Source organism: Lissotriton vulgaris, chromosome 2_1, assembly GCF_964263255.1.
Source record: "Lissotriton vulgaris chromosome 2_1, aLisVul1.2, whole genome shotgun sequence".
In the NCBI taxonomy this organism is placed as follows: domain Eukaryota; kingdom Metazoa; phylum Chordata; class Amphibia; order Caudata; family Salamandridae; genus Lissotriton; species Lissotriton vulgaris.
In genome coordinates, this window is record NC_141687.1 from 1,238,602,537 (window position 1) to 1,238,621,548 (window position 19,012).

General features: G+C 38.2%; 1 protein-coding gene across 1 annotated transcript in view; it reads right to left on the reverse strand.

The window, feature by feature from the left end:
- The window catches only part of ATP12A (ATPase H+/K+ transporting non-gastric alpha2 subunit), a 108,865-nt gene that overhangs the window by 16,084 nt on the left and 73,769 nt on the right, over positions 1–19,012 (reverse strand). Inside the window, exons 12-15 of the mRNA XM_086956955.1 lie at positions 17,628–17,820; positions 5,215–5,390; positions 1,624–1,760; positions 1,016–1,166 (exon numbers count right to left, since the gene is read on the reverse strand). Coding sequence (XP_086813081.1) covers positions 1,016–1,166; positions 1,624–1,760; positions 5,215–5,390; positions 17,628–17,820 — 657 coding nt within the window. The remainder of the gene's footprint in view (positions 1–1,015; positions 1,167–1,623; positions 1,761–5,214; positions 5,391–17,627; positions 17,821–19,012) is intronic.

The window sequence follows — 19,012 nt, forward strand, 5'->3', positions numbered from 1 at the left end:
TGACAAAGTAGCACATGTTCCCGTATAACAACTTAATGTGGTACAATATCTTTGAAACCAAGACAACCGGTTGACAAACGTTCAAATACTTCCCATTGCACACATAGCTATGCAAGAGATTCAAATTGCTTGACTGTCTTTCTAGCAAATTCATCTCAAGCATGTAGAGGAGCTCACAGCACTAATCACATGTAACAGTTGGTGACTCTCAAGTAAACATGAAGTTTCTCTAATAATAATGGCCAGCAGAATAAGAGAGAGAGATTTGCAAATATGTATTTAGTGAAATATATAGTTTATAGGTAAAAGAAGAAGCCAGTAGTATGAGGAACTGCTATGGTTCATTTCTGAAGAACACTTTCTACCATTGGTTGTCAGTGTTTTTCACAGTATACAGTTTTTCTACATAGTTCCAAATTTACCATTACCAGCCAGAATGCAAGCGCTATTGTTACGATATCTATTAGGTATTGGGCTTGACTCTCAAACTGCACTTTGTGGTATGTTTTGTAGTGCTACAAACAATTTACAAAATGTCCTATACAGTATACATTTCGCCCTATACATGTGGAGTTCTCTACCCCGATTGCAGAGTGTTTGTACATGCAAGTATAGATTTTTGTAGAAAATGTTGGAGGGACACAAAGAGAGTAGATGAGAAATGAGGCAAATTTACTACTAAAGGGCATGGGATTAGGGAAGAGTACGAAGGGCTTTGTGAGGGTCAGGAAGGGGTTTAGGGAGGGACGTCACCCAATCATACAATAGCAAGCTAATTGCATTACTTTGGGTGTGGGCACATGTAACTTGCACTTTTTTAGTAACTTTAGACTCAGAGTTTGTGACTAACGAAAATAGTACATTTACTACAAAGTATAAACGTACTCAAAAGTGTAACTTAACTTTGTGAATCAGGCGTATTGTGTTCTGATTAGGTTCCTCTGTTTTAGGTGCCCTAGTTCTCTTTGTTGAACTCTGGTTGAATGATTCTGATGTAAATGGCAATTTTACTTACCAATCTCTGGCATCCCTCCACAATAATCAGTTTTTGTTGTGGGGAGGTTCGAGCAAAGACAATTTCAGAGTGGTTGGCCAAGATGTCGTCCAGTTGGTCCAGTGACATATCCTTCAGATCTCCTCCATTTACAACTGCAGCTTTTGCATCTCTGTGAGAACCAGGGAAATAGACAGGAGAAACGTATGAAACAGCCTGCACATTTCTCTGCAGCCACCCAAGGTGAGGGAATTGCAGGATAACGTGTGTGATTTGGGCTTTGAGGAGCTGACAGGCAGAAGAGAAAAGTGGCTAGAAATGGCAAGGAGTGTTGTTAACAGGAAGAGACAGTGGTAGAGGAAATAGGGTTTTCTTTCAGAATTGGGGTTAGTTTCTTGAATACACTACTTTGCAGTGAGTGACAGGCTGTAAGGAAAAGCAATGGACAGAGTTGTAAAGACAAAGCAAGAGAATCAACTATCTGATTTAAATAAGGTGAAAGTTAGAGAGAAGGAAGGTATAAAGATGGAAAAGCTTCGATTAGGGATGGGCAACACGAGAAGAGAAAAAATGCATGATGCATTGTCGGATGAGCAGTGATTTTATTGACATAAAGAATTTACACTTACCTTTTATTCACTTGATCAACAGAAATGTTTAGACGAGTGGCAATATCCTCAACAGTTTCATTGCCTTCTGAAATGATTCCAACACTCTTAGCAATAGCTTTTGCAGTGATTGGATGATCCCCAGTGACCATAATAACCTTTAAAGAAAAAGTTGGATATATCACATTTCCCGCATTTGCAAGTTATATAATTCTCAAACCCTCACAAAAGAAACACAACTTAATTGCTTGTTTTTGAGTTTAGTCAAGCTCGGCATGCTTGCTCACAAACCATCAGGCATAAAGCTACCAAACTGTGGGGCATATTACCAAGCAATAGCGATAATTATCGCTATTGCTTGGTCAGCGGGAAAAAAATATCGCCGAGCACCGAGGATTTTTACCGCTGAAATACCTTCATATTATCAAGGTTTATTTCAAAAGCGGTAAAAATCCTGCGAAATGCATGAATATCGCTGAAAAATCAGCGATTTTCATGCATTATCGTGACAATGCTCTTAGCCATGTTATCCACCTTCCATTGGATAACATGGCTAAGAACTGCTTTTAGCAGGTGTTAGCTTTTAGCGATATTCGCGCTCAGCGCGAATATTTCCAAAAGTTGTCAATAGGAGTTAGAGATGTTAGCGACTGTTTTCAGTCGCTAACATCTGGGCACGCCCACTTTGCATGTCATTAGCGATAATTATCGCTGACATGCAAAGTGGGCCCCTAAATGCCCGCTATCGCCTACACGCTGTCGCTAACTGGTGTTAGCGACAGCTTGGTAATAGGGCGATAAAATTATCGCCGCATTAGCGGAAAAAAGTCCTGCTAATGCGGCGATAATGCCCTTGGTAATATGCCCCTGTGTTTCTAAGGGGTAAGGAAAGCAGGATAGAAACTCATTATAAGAATGCAAGAACACCAGGGACGTGCAGTAAGAAACACTTCGCTGCTCACATTATTAGCAGTGATAAGAATGTGGCTAACAGAATTGCTGTATCTGGATACATGACCATTAATCAGACGAGCCAGGGATTCCATTTAGTTATCATCAATCTAATTTCTCCACTCTGGGCCAAATTATTAGACTTCATTGCAAGCTTTCCAATAAATGGGCCACTTTAAGCCTGGTATTTTTCCCTGTGATTTTGCTGGCAGGCAATTTTTGACAATATAAGTAGTCACTGTGAGGTAACTAAATTTACTATGCTCTTTGGTCAAGGTATGTATACATGCCACATAATATAGTGAAACCATATTGGTTTTATTGGTTTCAGCCATGCTTTTTGCCCATGCCCTACTTGGAATTTTCATATGTTTTTGTTTTTTACCAATTTAGTATTCTCTCCCTCCATTTTTGTGCACTACCCCCTTTTATTTTGCTGTTACCAAAGACCCCAAATATCTTCTTTTCGAGGGATATCTTCAAGCCGGTGACATTATTTGTCTGTCACCGATTTCTTCTATAATTCAATTACTTCTCTTTTAATTTTTCTATTTCATTTCACTGTAGGAACTGCCAACTGATGTTCAAACAGCTGGTTTATTTTCACACTATTTAGTAATTCTTTGTTTTGTATACATTAATAATTGTATTTTTACTATATGTTTGTGACTTTAGTTTCTATATTTATTGTGTTCCTGTATAATGCTACTAACTAGCTGTCATTATTTGCTTTTTGGTGTAACTTAATGGTAATCTAGATTTGAGTGACTGATGTATTGAATTATACAATCAATGCCAGAAAGAAAATGCAAGAATGAGCTCGACAAAGCTCATATTTGGTTAACCTTGAGGACAATTGAAAGGAATTACTGCAGGACCTCCGTTCATGAATAATATGGAATTGTTCTATCCTGTCTATTAAGTGTGACTTCTCAATGCCACATTCTCATCAATTTAAATAAGAATAGCAAATGGAAGGAATAAAGACTCCAAGGAGTGCAGTATAAAATCAGAGAGAACAAGCAATTCATGCATTTTGTACCTGACCTGTAACATTTAATAATTGAAGTCTGCTATCTCATTTAGTGCAGCAGGAGCATATTGACAAATGATCTGCACCATGAAGCAGTACTTTGAAACTTAAATTCTGGCTTTAGAGAGTAATAAGGAGGGTCTAGTTCAGGGCAAAACGTTAGTACCCAAAACCTAAATCATGGGCAAGATTTACACTGTCTTCATTTCCCTCTGTACCATTCACTCCAAAAATGGGATCTCAGGGATCAGAAGGTGAGTATTTACTTATTGCATGGTTATCAAGGTCAGTACTCAAGATAATTTTAATACAAGAAATGGGGTAAACATTCATAATTATCTATAAATATCAAATATAATAAAACAATATGAATCTCATTCTGGCCTTTCCCCTTGACTATTCTTGTGTGTGTGTTATAATTCAAATGCTAGTGGACATGTGCTAATTTCAGAAGGAAGGAAATAACATACAGCAGCAAGATCTAGGCAATTCCACATACAGTGTAAAAGAGTAACAATTCTTGCATAATCAAATAACTTAGAATGAGTTAGACACTGAAGGCCTTAGTTAGAGTTTGGCAGATGGGGTACTCCATCACAAACTTGGAAGATGTCCGTTTAGCGTATTACAAGTACATTACCGCCTATGACATTTGTAATATGACGGAGGAGGTATTCTTCGCGATTTGACAGCGTATCCCATCTGCCAAAATCTAAATAAGGTCCTTGTTGCCAAAGTTATTTAATCTCTAGATACATTTGAAAAGAAGTCTCAAATGCCATTTCAGCCAGACACTAATTACTTAACGGACATAAGTCATTGAAACCATTCATGGTCTGACGTTTTTACAAAAGTGAACCGTTTTGCAACCTGTTGGGTACACGCAAGGTACAATAGTGGCCTCTATGTAGGAACAAAAGATTTATAGATTCATAGAATCAAGAATCTGCAGACCTTTATGCATACAAATAAAATCTCCAACTGTCGAAAATCTGAAAGCAACACAGACTAATGAATTCATAGATTTAGGGCGAGTGGGCACTATTCTCCGTGGTCACACAAGGGCGGGCCAGAGCAAAAGTAATAAACACACTCGAAATGTTTTTTCAAAACAACTTTGCATGCCTACTTTTAGTGTAAACAGAGTTTTGGGATAAGTGTACAAAGCTGGAGTTAAAACATCCAAAACAGACACACATTTCAGTTGGCTATTCAGGTTCTACTTGGAAAATATAATCGAGGTTGAGAGAAGAATAAAAAAAGAGTTAGATGTGCAAAAGCACATGTATCAATACTCACTCCTGATTGTCTGATGAGCAAACAGTCCACATGAATAAGTATAGGACACTAGAAGCATAAACTGGCATACAGGTTTTCTTTGTGAAGGCTCTAAAAGTTTGAAAACTTTGAAAATCGTAGGAGGAAGTGTGCAAAGCAGAGATTTCTAACTTGTTTTACATTCTTGTGAGTTAGCAAGACAGTAGTTATCTCCCAAACACATGATAATTAGTGGAAACATTACATTTGTAGATGTAGAATGTATGGAAATATAAAAACTGTTGGCTATGAATGGGTAATCGGTCCTCAAAAACTGTCAGTGCTCTCAACCATACTGAAACGTGTCTTACCTTGATTCCAGCACTTCGGCATTTGGTGATAGCATCAGGGACGGTGGAACGTGGTGGATCAATCATCGACATGAGCCCAACAAAGCAAAGGTCAGAGGTCGGAAAGTTCATGCTGTCTGTATCGAATGGGTAGGTGTCTGGAAACTCATCCTCAGGCAAAAAATATTGGCAGAAACCTTGGTGCGAAAAAAGAGAGAACTAGATAATTAATGTTGGACTTAGAGAAGAGGAAAATAGAGGTGTAAAAGGTAGAATACATTTTAAAAATGAAGGTACACACAGTGGCTCAGTTGGATGGATATTGTCAGACAATGATAAATGTTGTACTCAATTACAAGTAAAATATGCCTGTGTTGCCCATTCACCAATAAATGTAACTTTTCTAGATGCAGAGACATGCAATGCTGATCGACATATAATTTTCAGATTATCCAAATGAGGCAAAATGTACATGCTCTACATCAGAATATGAATGATGTATATGGTCTGTGGTTTTCTGAAAACTGATCATGAATACGGCCTTCATGATCTAAAACTGGAAAAACCTGTCTCAGTCTATCATTTATTTTTCATTGGAATATATTCTTTAGCCTTCCCTACACAATTCACAAGAATGAACATCATGAAAATATTAGTTTAGTTGATACATGCGTTGAGTTTATGCCAGGGGCTTGGGAGAAGATCCAGAGTGAACGATTGTATGTAAAATATTAGGAGACAAAGCAGATAACAAAAAGGTCACAGCTGTTGACAAGTCCCATTTTTACCGCAATATTTGTGAAGTGTACTTAAACATATTTCAAACCTTCCACTAACCAATAACTGTTGATACTTTCTTAACCATAACCTTAACTTTTTTTTGAACTTGCATCAGGTTGTCTCTGCTATTTTATGGGACTGTGCACCCTGTTCCCTCTGCTTGAGCCACACTTCTCCCTCGCCTTCTACTTAACACATCCATGGCACCATGACCTACACTTTTAATTCTCTAACTGTAACCATAACCCTAATCAAATCTCTAAAAGTAATCTAACGTTACCCCCAATCTTACACCATTAATTATCCCAACCCTAATCAGAAAACCTTCTTACATCATCCTACTCTTTAATCCTAACCCAACCTCTAAAATAAATTCAACCCCATATTTGACGTCTGCCATCATCATGACCCTAACTTATTTACCTTCCCAAATTCTAACATTTTACATCATCCTTCATTCTTTGCTGCACCATACTCCAACCCTAACCCCTGCCTTCTTCCCTGCATCTCTACACTTTGTTGTTTTTTTGATTTTTCATGTAGTGTAATTTTAAGCCTTTCTAATTTTTGTTTCTACTCTTTTGGTTATTCTATGTGCTTATTTCGTTTCCTTTACTGAAACTCAAGATAGTTTAACAGAATATGGGACACTTCAGTGGCTATAGTTAAAGAAATAGAACACAAAGCGGGAACCTAATTCTTTGTTGGATATGAACCTAATCATTATGAGGGTGCAGATTTAAAATGTGCGGATTTTATTCTTTTTTTAAATGTTATTAATATTTGTTTTATTTTAAGAATTTCTAAAGTGCAACATACAACCAGAATTTTTTTTCTTGTTGCTGATAAGACCATTACATGATGCACGGATCAAATGAAATTGCAATACTACAGACACATTATTGTCTCAGATTGAATGACTTAGGAAATAGCTGAGATTTTAAAGCTTTTCAAAATTTCAGTAAATTTGATTCATAATGTATATAAAAGGTAGGGAATTCCAATATCTGGTAGCTGCCAAAGAGAGGGCAATTCTTCCAGCAGTTTTTCAGCACAGCCTTGGCACTTGGGGCGTGGCTTCCATGCAGAAGTAAGATGGCAGCTGAGCTCCGTCTCATTCACTGAGTTTTATTAGCCTTTCTTTGCCATGCTAGGTACCTCCCAATGAGAATTTTGGCTCCCTGATTTCCCTGCACCTTTGCAACTCAAGCACAACCGTCGGAGGTGCTGTGACTGTGATTTTCCTGCCACACGCGCGAGCAGCTGGCATTTCCTCAGTGCGCCGATTGAGTCCTTGGTCCCTGCCCTCTACAGCTTTACTTGATAACTGATATCCTCTTCCAAATATGTCTTTATTGGAATGATTTCTTTGTAGTCCTGCCTCATTTTATCTTCACTATGCACAAATGGATTTTGCCTAATAATGTGGTCCTAGTGAATGCGCTATTTTTCTTTTTTCTTACTGCAACCACATGTATATTGCCTTGTTTGTTTTTTACTGCAACCGGCACCTTTATACTCAGGATACATAGTGAAAGAGTGTTTTATTGATATATTCTTCTTTATAATTCTTAAAATATCAATACATGTTTTTCAAGTAATGACTTGAATATTGTCCTTCCAAATTATTCACACCAACGTTTTAGTGCATGGGCAGGATTCTGTCTTTTCAAAAGCTTACGCAACGTTCAGTCCACTACATCAAGCTGGCCAGTGACTTGTACACTTCTTCTAAGCTGACTTATTCAGGTACAAAGCCCAAAAGAGCAAAAACTGACACTCCATCACCAATTCTGTCATCTCATAATCCTGATTTAGATACTATTTTGGATGAGGTGCATGACCTTAAACCTTTCATGTGTGCAACTAATGAAAAATTGCAGCAAATTGAGAAGCTTTGGATTGTTATGGAGGGTAAGATGCTTGAAATGGAACAACCTGTTGGTGATCTTCAAGACAGCGCTACCAAAATTCCTATGTTGAAGACAAAAACGTAAACTACATAATGAAGACCTTGAAAACCGAAATAGAAGAAATAATCTTCCCGTTTATGGTCTGACTGAGAACCTTGAGGGCACTGATCTTTTGGCATTCCTAAAGAAGTTCTTGCCTTTTCTTCTTGGCCTTCAATCTACCTCACCTCTTATTATTCAGTGAGTGCATCGTCTGAGCCATTTCCAGCCCCACTCTACTAAACCACAAGGTATCATAACACTCGTTTTTGATTTTACCTACTTGATGCGTGTCTTGGAGGCTGCTAAGGAAAAGTGTTGCCATGAATGGTTTGTCTACAACATATTTATTTATCAGGATATTTCCAATGCAACAAATGCTAGCTAGAAGAAAAGAATTCCTTGCACTTTGACCTCGAACGAGGTAACTAAACATTTGTTTGGCATTCTACATCCTTGCCTCTGTAAAATCACCTATAAAGGCATCTGGCTATCTTTTGATGATCTGGCTAAACTAAAAATAGTTTTACAAAATGTTACAAGTCAGACTATGGAAAGTAATGGTCAATGTTCTTAATATAGTTTAATTTTGTGCATTGCTTTTCTTATTTTTTTTTTTATTCCTCAAAATATATGGTTATATTTCATACATCCTCTTGTTTCACTCTCCATTGCCGCTCTTATTTTCGATGTTAAAATGCCTTATGCTCACTCTTCATACTTTTCACTTCAAATCTGGCTTTTTGTCCTTGATCTGTCTCGTCATCCTTTTTTCTTATGATATTTCTTCTTTTTCCTTTTTTCTACCTTCTTTTTCCTTTTTTCATCTTTTTATTTTCCATATAATTCTATTAGAGTTTATTTATTCCTTCTTTTTATTCTAATGGCAGATTCTTTATGTTATTTTATTGTTGACATATGATGTCTTTTTGTTTCCCTCATTGGTTTTGCAGCTTGTTGTTATTGTACCTGCATCATTAACTTTACCCCACAACATGTTTAATGTTGTCTTGTGGAATGTTCATGGTCTGGGTCATCCCTTCAAGTGTCAACAGGTACTTTCACATTTATTGAAACTTAACTCATATGTTGCTTTCTTGTAGGAAACTCACTGTAATGATGTTGAATCCCTTAAGTTTAAACATCAATCGGTTGGTCAGGTTATTTTTTCTCCTGCTGTTAACTGTAAGGGTGGTGTAGCCATTGTATGCCATAAATCGTTACATGTTCAAATTTTGACAAATGAATGTTATTCGGATGGACAATTGGTATTGCCTAATGCTATTATTTTTTTTATTAACTTTTTCAAAATGTATGGCCTTGTCAAATCTGAAAACACAGAGGAGCTTAGAGGGTAAAGCTTGTCATAGGTCGCCCTCCACTCATAGTAACCTAATACACAAAAGACCTAGACCTGGTAGGCATTTATACATTCATCTCTTTTAAGGATATACTGTGTGTTGCATAATCTTTGCAAAGCTTACTCCCCATACATTAGTTACCAGGGTAGCCAGTGTATCCTAGTGATGTGCCTCCTTTAAGAATCGCCCATTCCCTGACAGTGAACATCCAGTTGTGAGACAACACAAATACACACACTCAGTGTCAAATAGTAATACCAGAGCGCTAAAAAAACTTGAAAAAGGTGTCCAGCGTTCATTCAGCCCGTCAGTGCTGAATGAACGCCGGACACCTTCCATCACAGCGCAAATTGAAAGGGGAAGGATTGCTGACCCACATGTGGGGTTATAGCTTCACGAGGACATTGCCCTCCCGGCTGGTACGAGCTTTGATGGCCGAGCGAGGTTGCTGAGACTGGTTTGTCCTAATGCAGTGGCTTTAATATATATGACGCCCTGAAGAAATTGCCAAAGTTTCGATGGCAATGAAACATGTCGGAAAGTAAAGTGGTGTTGGTTGGATAGTTAGTAACCACATTCACTTTTTTTAGATTCCACACCCAACACAAGAGACAGAATAAAATTGCATATCTGTGTTGTCGTGTTGGTATATATGTTGTTTTTGATACATCTATGGTTGTCTTGTGGCTTTCTTGAACTGCATTTCTTCACAAAACTCTTTTTGTGTTTCTTGGACACATTTTCCTTTCGAGATTGATGGTACAGATGATGAGAACAGGGCAATCCTGGCGAGTACCTGCCAGGTTCCCGTAGGTGGTGCGCCCGTGAGGTGCCATCTCGCTCTCACACACTTTTTCAAGTTTATTTAGCGCTCTGGTATACTATTTGACACTGAGTGTGTGTTTTTGTGTTGTCTCGCAACTGGATGTTCATTGTCAGGGAATGGGTGATTCTTAAAGGAGGCACATCACTAGGATACACTGGCTACCCTGGTAACTAATGTATGGGGAGTAAGCTTTGCAAAGATTATGCAACACACAGTATATCCTTAAAAGAGATGAATGTATAAATCCCTACCAGGTCTAGGTCTTTTGTGTATTAGGCTTGTCAAATCTGAACCTGAATTTTGGCACAATGTTAAATTAATGCTGTCCTCCATTGCTAATCGTAATATTATTTTTGCTGGAAATTTCAGTGACTGGTTAGACCCATTTAGTGATAGGAAATCTAACTGTAAATTTAAACCTGATAAATCATATAAAGCATTCCATTACCTCTCATCCATTCTTCTATGTATGGAAAACTTGCAACCCCCATATATCTGAGTTTACATTTTCCTCTAATGTTCATCATACTATGACTAGAATTGATGATATTTGAGTCTCCAAATCCTTAATCTCCTCTATTCAATCGTCAGAAATTTATTCTACTTTCATTTCTGATCATGCCTCTGTTTTGTCCTTTTTTGATTTGTCTCTCAATAATTCCAAGCAAGGTCATTGGAGATTTAACAATTCCTTACTATCAAATCAAACTTTTATTTTGGAAGCAACTTAATTTATTAACATTTGTTTTCAATTTACTCAATCTAAGGGCACTTCTGTTCACAATAATTGGGACACTTTTAAAGCTTCTTTTAGGGCCTTTACTATTGACTACTATGCTTAAAAGAAAAAGATGTTGAATTCCAAATCCATCTCGGCTCTCCAACATATTAAACTTCTTGAACATACTTACTTCACTTCCCAATTCCCCTCCAATTTACAGGAATTGATTAAAGCTAAATCTTACCTTAATAAACTTGCTACTGTTGATGCATGTAACACCCTCCTTAAAATTAAGTCTAAATACAATGGGGGTCAAAATATAGCTGGCAAAATGTTGGCAATTCAAATCAAAAACGAAAATTTTGGATCTATTCATAATGAACTTGCCAATACTATATTGTCCTCTGACCCTGTTATTATTAATGCCTTTCAATCTTACTATGAATCATTATATACAGAGTATACCCGTCCTTCTGAATGTGAGATTCAGTTTTTTTTTCATGGTCTTCTTAATCTTCCTTCTATTCCTGATACTTTTAAAGCTCTTGAAAAGGACACAACTCTTCAGGAGGTTATTTTTGCTATTAAATATTTTTAAAAAGCCAAAGCTCCTGTACCCGATGGTTTTGCTATTAAGCTTATATCTTCTTTTCCCTCTTTAAATGCTCCTAAATTACTTGAACTCTTTTTTATTGAACTCTAAAGCTAATGGCTCTTTTTTAGACCCTTATTGTTATTATCCCTAAATCAGATAAGGATCCTGCCCTATGTAGAAACTAACATCCAATTCATTAATTAACTATGACTGTAAATTTTTTGTTATAATTCTGTCCCCTCGGTTGGAAGATGTTATCCCCCTTCTTTTTAAACCTGACCAATCAGGTTTTATTAGGGGCAGGCTTGCTTTTGATAATGCTAGAATGTTCTCTAACATCCTTGCTTTTGGGAAAAAGTACCCCTCTCCTCTTGCCGGTTTATCCCTTGATGCTGAAAGAGCATTTGATCACATAAATTGCCAGTTTATGTTTAATACTTTCCACTAATTTGGTTTCAGACCAAATTTTATTTAATTTATCAAACTACTATATTCTGAGCCAGTGCTTGTGTTTTTGTAAACAGACGTTTCTCCGCTTATTTTAATTTACATAGAGGCACTGGACAAGGATGCCCTCTTTCACCTTTGCTTTTTCTTCTCTGTTTGAAACCCTTTCTTGAATGCATTTGTTGCGATTCTTTTATACCTGTTTTTAAGCATATTTCTCATGAACTCAAACATTTAGCTGTTGCAGATTTCATTCTGGTTTATATGTCTAATCCCTTTACCTCCCTAGATCTCTTTTGCAAGGGAATGATTTATATTCCATTATTTCTGGTTACGGTTAAACCTCTCTAAAACTGAGATTTCACCATTAAATTCCTCATGCTATCATTATGTTTGATAATTCTAATTTTGCATGGTGCCCTTCCAAGATTAAATACTTGGATGGCTGGTTTTCCGCCACTATTTCTAATACACTTATTTATAATTGTAATGCTCTCAAATCTAAATTTCGAAACTTACTCTCTACCTGGTCTCCTCTTCATTTATCCAGGTGGGGTAGATTAGATACCATAGAAATGATGACTGTACCACATGTTATATTTATACTTTCTATGCTAAACTTCAAAATTCCTAATTAGTGTTTCTCCCAAATTAAACCCATTTGCACCAAATTTCTTTGGAATAATAAATGTGCTCATATTGTCTTATCTAAATTAATTCGACCATTTTTAAGTTCTATCATACTGCTTTTTTATTGTGACAAATCTATCCTTTGACTTAAGACTATCACGACTTTCCTTTATAACAATGGATATTTTTTTAATATTCTTTACTACATGATTTTTCATTATATGATGTTGTCTTTATGTCTAACTGTAGAATATTCCCAACATTTGCTGCATACAATATTTACCCAAGGTTCTGCTTTCCATAACATTTTTCCTGCATCTTCTATTTGGAATAATACATTTATTATGTTTTGCCATAAATCATTTTATTTTAAGCACTGGAAAGAGAAGGGTATTTTATATGTTCATCATTTTGTTTCCCAGAGTTCCATTGTACCTTTTGCTCAATTACAAGAACAATATGACTTACATAATTCTTCTTCACAACAATATTACCAATCATTATCTCTGCTCTAGACCTTTTTATTAAACAAGAACATTCCTCAGGATTCCATTTTGTTCACTCCCTTGACACCATTGTACAATATTACTTATGATTTCATGCTCAAAGCATCTCTCATATATAGATATTTTTATCCTCCTTATTCCTATGAGATTTAAATCATCTATTGAATTATTATGAGAAAAGGATCTTTCAGTATTGGTCTCTGATCACAAGTGGGATAAACTATGGTGTAAAATTGTTCATACTTCCAAAGCTGCCAATATTACTTAATCATTATTTTTTGTGTATTATAGAGCTGTTATCACTCCTTCTTTTATTCATAAAATTGATTCCTTTGCCTCTCCCTTATTCTGATCTTGTCTTTCTTCAAATTGTATGTTAACCCACCTATTATACTACTGTCCTAAAGTGGAAATCAAAATGTTTAATGATATTTCTGTCAGTTCTGGGCATAGTTTGCTGATTTTCACTACGCAGAACCCATCGAAGTGGCAAAATAACTCTGCAGAGTTCCGCAAGTGGCAGAGTGCAGTGTGAGGTGCTGTTCATGCTGGTCTTCCTGGTGCTTGAGTAAAAATTCTACCTAAGCGGGAGCTCACGCTCACAAACTCACTCTTCGCGAGAAGGGAAAAAAATTCTGATGCACTATGCGGAGCAGAGTTTTCCGCACTTCGTGAGCTCTGCAGAGTGCAGAAAACTCAGTGAACAGAGCGGAATTTAACGCCCAAGCCTGATTTCTATGTAATGTTCCCTTATCCATTCAAAATGTTTTTCTTGAAACTTTGTCAGCTGGTTTTAATAATCTTTATTCAAAGCCTGTATTATTTGATGTTTTCATTGCACTTGCCTTTAAGGTTATACTTGCTTGGTGTAAAGATAATTCTAAAATATGTATATTAACAAGGTGGAATCTTATTTGGATGAGCATAGATTATCTACTGTCTTTTCATCTTCGTTATCACCAAACATTTCATCTGATTTATTTTGGTTACCCTTCATTTCTTTTGAGTCCTCACACTCATCCTTATCCTAACTCCTATAGTTTTTTCTATCCTTTCTTTTCTTCTCTATATTCCTTCTTTTTTCTCTTTCTCTTTTTGTATAAAGAAATAGAAAGAGGTATATTTTCTTCATTTTAATATATTCCACTATTAGATTTGTACTTCATAATTTTTTTATTTCTAAGGTATTGCTTGACTAATAGTTACTCAGCTCTGTAATATATCTAATCGTTTTATTGTTTATGACCACTGTACTGTTTACTACTCCTAATCTTAATACAAAATATTTAACTAAAAAAAGCAACTTTGGCACTGTCGACTATTTTTTGTTGGTGGAGCTTAAAAAGAAAGCAGCTATGGATATACCATTGGAATTTGGAACAGAAAGAAAATATATTGCAGGTATAGAGTGCCATGTATACCCGAATCATTAACTCAAACAGAATTCTCTCCTTCACTGGTAACCAATTTGCTGATGACAAGGCAGTAGTATCATAACCTTGCTTTTTAAGCCCAAATAAAATCAAAATGATCAAAAAGAATGAAAAATGGCAACATAAATACTACTCTGTATGTTGATTTCGTTTCAAGTAGTATACGAAATCAACATAGAGAGTATGTTGATTTCGTTTCAAGTAGAATACTACTTGAAACGAAATCAACATAGAGAGTAGTATTTATGTTGCCATTTTTCATTCTTTTTGATCATAAAAATAATTTATAAAAATATATAACAGTAAAATACTGTTTTTTCCTTGCATTTATTGAATGACAGATCACTGTTGTGACTAACCAAGAATTTATAAAAAGTATTTAAGTGATTCCTACGGGGACAAATTGTAATTTTGCTCATGTTCTTAACTTGTGTCTTGGCCAACATCAGGGTAGTATGTGGTGCTGTGTAGTGTGTGAGTGAATGGCATTATGTAATGTATCTGTGCCTATGTGTGGTACAGTACATGGATGTCTGTGGGTTCCATGTTGGAAACCCAAAGGCTTTGGAAAGGCATATGGAGGTGGTGGATCCATCCCAGACAGGTTTGTGCATTGCCTGCATTCCTGAAAGATGGATGGGACACACACAGACTGAAGCAAGGGAGAGCTAGGGCCTCCTGTGTCCTTCCAAATGAATATTTGATTCTGGAAATGAAACTGGTATGTGGTGTCTAAGCATACTGTCGGAGAGATGATGGGGCTGATAAGAGAAACACTGCAAAGACAGGGAACCATAAAGAGCAGGGCAGGGGGCTTAGTGATATTTTGTCAGTTATACATCAATGTGGTTGACATCCAGGTGCAATTCTCTAGTCACTCCCATGGCCTGTGTTGTTGGGCTATAAAGGATGGAGATGCACCTGCTGTGACAGTCTGCTTCCTAGACAAAAGGCAGGAGAGAGGAGTGAGCACTTCAAAGAAGGCAACACCAACAGCACAAATTTCAAACAATTATACACTAAACGACATCTCTGTCTGAAAAAGGATTACAAAATAGTAGAGCTTGAGACTCCCTAATAGTCGAACTGTGAATGCACATGAGAGTGAGGAAGCTCAGCATAGCTTTTGCCTGTGGTGACCTGGACTGGGGACCAAAGTCTGCTACTCTCCCTGTGGGTGAGCGAACATCACCCAGGAGAATCAAGACTACTTGCCCAAAGCCTGGTATACCAACATCTACCAGCCTGCTCGAGGGAATGAGGTCCAGTGTCAGAATCCACCGAGTAGACCCCATATGTGAAGTGTGAGATTCACGGCCCTATCTGGACTGCAGCAGCAATCGGTTTTTGTGTGTCACTGAAGTCAGTGACCTGGTATGTTAGGTGGGACCACTGTTAAGATTAATGACCATCCCCCTGTGCAGCGGTGTGACTTGAGAGGACTGTTGACCTGCGTTCCACTACTGGTAACCCCTCTTTTGCCAGGTGGGGACCATGGAGAAGAGAAAGGGCCATCACCCATGTGTCACCCATGTGTGGTGTGTGAAAATAAAGCGTAGCTGGTTGTGACCAGTCTAACCAGCACAACTACTTTGTCATCAGAGACAAGAAAAACCCAAGGCCTACAATCATGATCAGAATGACTTACCACATGACTGGAAGAGCGAAGTGGATGTCCAACCACCTTGCATGCAGGGACAAGACTTCCGCTCAATGACCGACACCGGCACTTTAACCACAGAGCTATATTGCCGGATGGTTCCTGCCTGCTGAGCTCCTGGGCCTACCATATCGCAACACCAGCAGGTGTGGGTAAGACTGATCACCGGGCTGCTGAGCCTCTGAGGAACTTGCTCTGAATGCAGCCAAACACGGCTGATGCACTTTGACTTTGAAAGCCACCCGGGAACTCTTAAGACTCCTACCTACTTGTGGAGCCAAGCCTGAATGTTGCCTCACGTGTATGGGGAATAACCACATACAGTATTAGGGAATTAGGACTCAGGATGTCAACCAGACAATGTTAGAGTGATGGCCTTACAAAGACTTTGTATATGATTTGTTGTGTGCCGTATTTAACTTTGTGTTCATATGTAAATACTATCTTTTTTATAAAAGCAGTTATTTAACAGTCATTAATTGTAATGTAATGTATGTATACTAGCACCTGACAGGCATCTTGGTGCTGTATACCGCTGTGGAACCCATCCTGGCTTTCTCTATGAGATGCTCCCTACTGGGCACCCCCAAAGTGAAACCAGGCATCCCAGCGCTTTAGGGCCGTTGTGGAGATTAAGCAAGCTATTGCCCAGAGTTGCAGCGTTGGACCCATGATTAGAGAAGGCACCGAGGTGAGAATTATCGAGTCCGTGGACATTGAGCCCAAGACCCTGCTGCTTCGGGAATTGAACCCGGGTCCCGGCCAGACCTTTGCATCAGGGTCTGCCGCTCTAACCATTGAGCCACGCTTCTCCACCATTAATTGGGGTTGCTTAGCATGTTTTGAGTCCAGTGTCTGTGTAAGGCTTGCACCTTACCTCCCCCAGAGAAGCCTTGGACTGCTCGATCAGTCCTACCTTTGAGAGTTAAGTGCTGAAGACATAGTACTTGGCTCAGTTAATCAGAGCCCAATGTAGATCGGGTCTCGGGACATCAGGAGTAAATGGCATCAACCCCGAAAGATGAGTATAGTAACTCCTGCTTGCCCCATGGCCTTCTGAAAGGGGGATTACAGTATAGATTAGTATTAGTTTTATAGTTAGAGTCAAGATAGGTGTAAAATATGAGGCTATGGTCATTGGTGGCCGGCACGGTCCGGGGAGGCAGCAGGTACGGGGAAGCGTGTTTAAAATAAAAAGAAGAAAAAAACTTACCTTCTTGACGCTTTCTCACCGCGTCTCTCCTCCATAGTTTTAGGGTTAGGGCCATACTACATTTAGATTCAATGTCCTGGGGTCCAAGTAGAGTTTAGTTACATTACATGCTTACAATGTTGAAGTGGTAGCTTCAAAGCTGGAACATCCTTGAGTAGTAACTCTTGATTAAGTAAAGTACAACCTAGTAAAGTTCTACTGGAAGGTTAAGTAGCTTAGTAGACCATTGCGTATTTCAACTGGGTCCTTATTCTGAGGAATTCCAATGAAACACAAAGAAGGTGGCTAGAATGAGTTCTTTGTTACTCACCTAATACTCTCTCTCCAAGACCTCCGAGTTCCATATAGGCAGTCTGAAAAGAATCCTTCATTTCTTCATCCAGTGGGAGCTCATTACCCGCAATCATTATAGTTTTGCATCGATCCAAGATTCTCTCTGGGGCCCCTTTCATCACCAGCAGAAATCGCTTGTCATTTGGATTACCCTGATCATGTATGGATAACTGTGAATCAAAACATGAGCAATATTAGAATGTAAACCATAGATGCATAAAAATATCAAATATACTTAACTTGGAGCAGAAGCAAAGTTGGTTCTGGGTGAAATGGCCATAAATATCAGTCCATGAGTTTACAGATGAATTCCATACGTTAATCCCATGTTATATGATGTCTCCTATTATAAAAAGTACTTTTGTAGGAACTTTAAAGTCTAACATTTAGTTGTGGCGTCCTACTTTAGAAAACAATTCAATATATGCTCCTCAGATGTGATAGCTATCATTTATGCTATCATCTTCACACTACATGATCATAGTGTGAGGGATTTGGAGTGGTCTTGGAAGCACCACCTCCAGTTAGAGGTAGCCATGGATAGTAGTTTCTACCCCTGATGGCCTGTTGGTACAAGTGCATTGCCCTTTGTACACCTCCTTCTATCGGGGCTCAGGAAAGCTACATCCAAGACCCAATGTAAACAGAGATAAGAGACCTTTTTAGGTTGAGCATTCAAGACCTACTGTAATTTCTTATGTTGTGTTAAAGCCATCCCCCAGCTTTTAACCGCATCGCTGCTGCGGCGATTTTTGCGCTACGCAGCTTTTTTCACTTTTCCGCGTTAGATGACGAGCTCAGCTCGTCATCAGCACACGCCACCCGTGGGTGATGACCAGCTGAGCTCGTCATCAGCATCGAAGGGGTTAATTGGTTTGTTTCAGTGTCCTTCAAAATATACTGCTTACCCGTGGCCAGTACTGCCTCCTTGTCCCTCCTTTCTCTCTCTCATTCCTCCCACGCAGCAGGTACTAAGTACTGTCTCATCAAACTACAGTTATTTGTCTGTTCTCTGTGGGACTACTTTTATCTTGGTTTCCTGCTCTGTTTCTGTTTGCCTGTGTGTAGTTTCGGCACTATAGCTGATTACATTTAAATATAGTATTCCTCCCTCCCACCTCCTCCTAATTCCATAGTTGTATTGAGGGTACGTCTTTCGCAATGCCTCCTTTGTGGGTTATATTTGTGAGGCTTTTAGCAATTTTTGATGTCGACCGTCATTTGGGCTTTTTTCTTAGGATGTTAATTGGTTTTGGGCTTTGTTTTAAGGAGAATTGTACTTGTTCCTTTTGTGAAAGTTTCTGCAGTGCACTCTGTGCACAGGCAGCATGCTTTAAAGGTGCGTGTACTGGGCATCTGGTG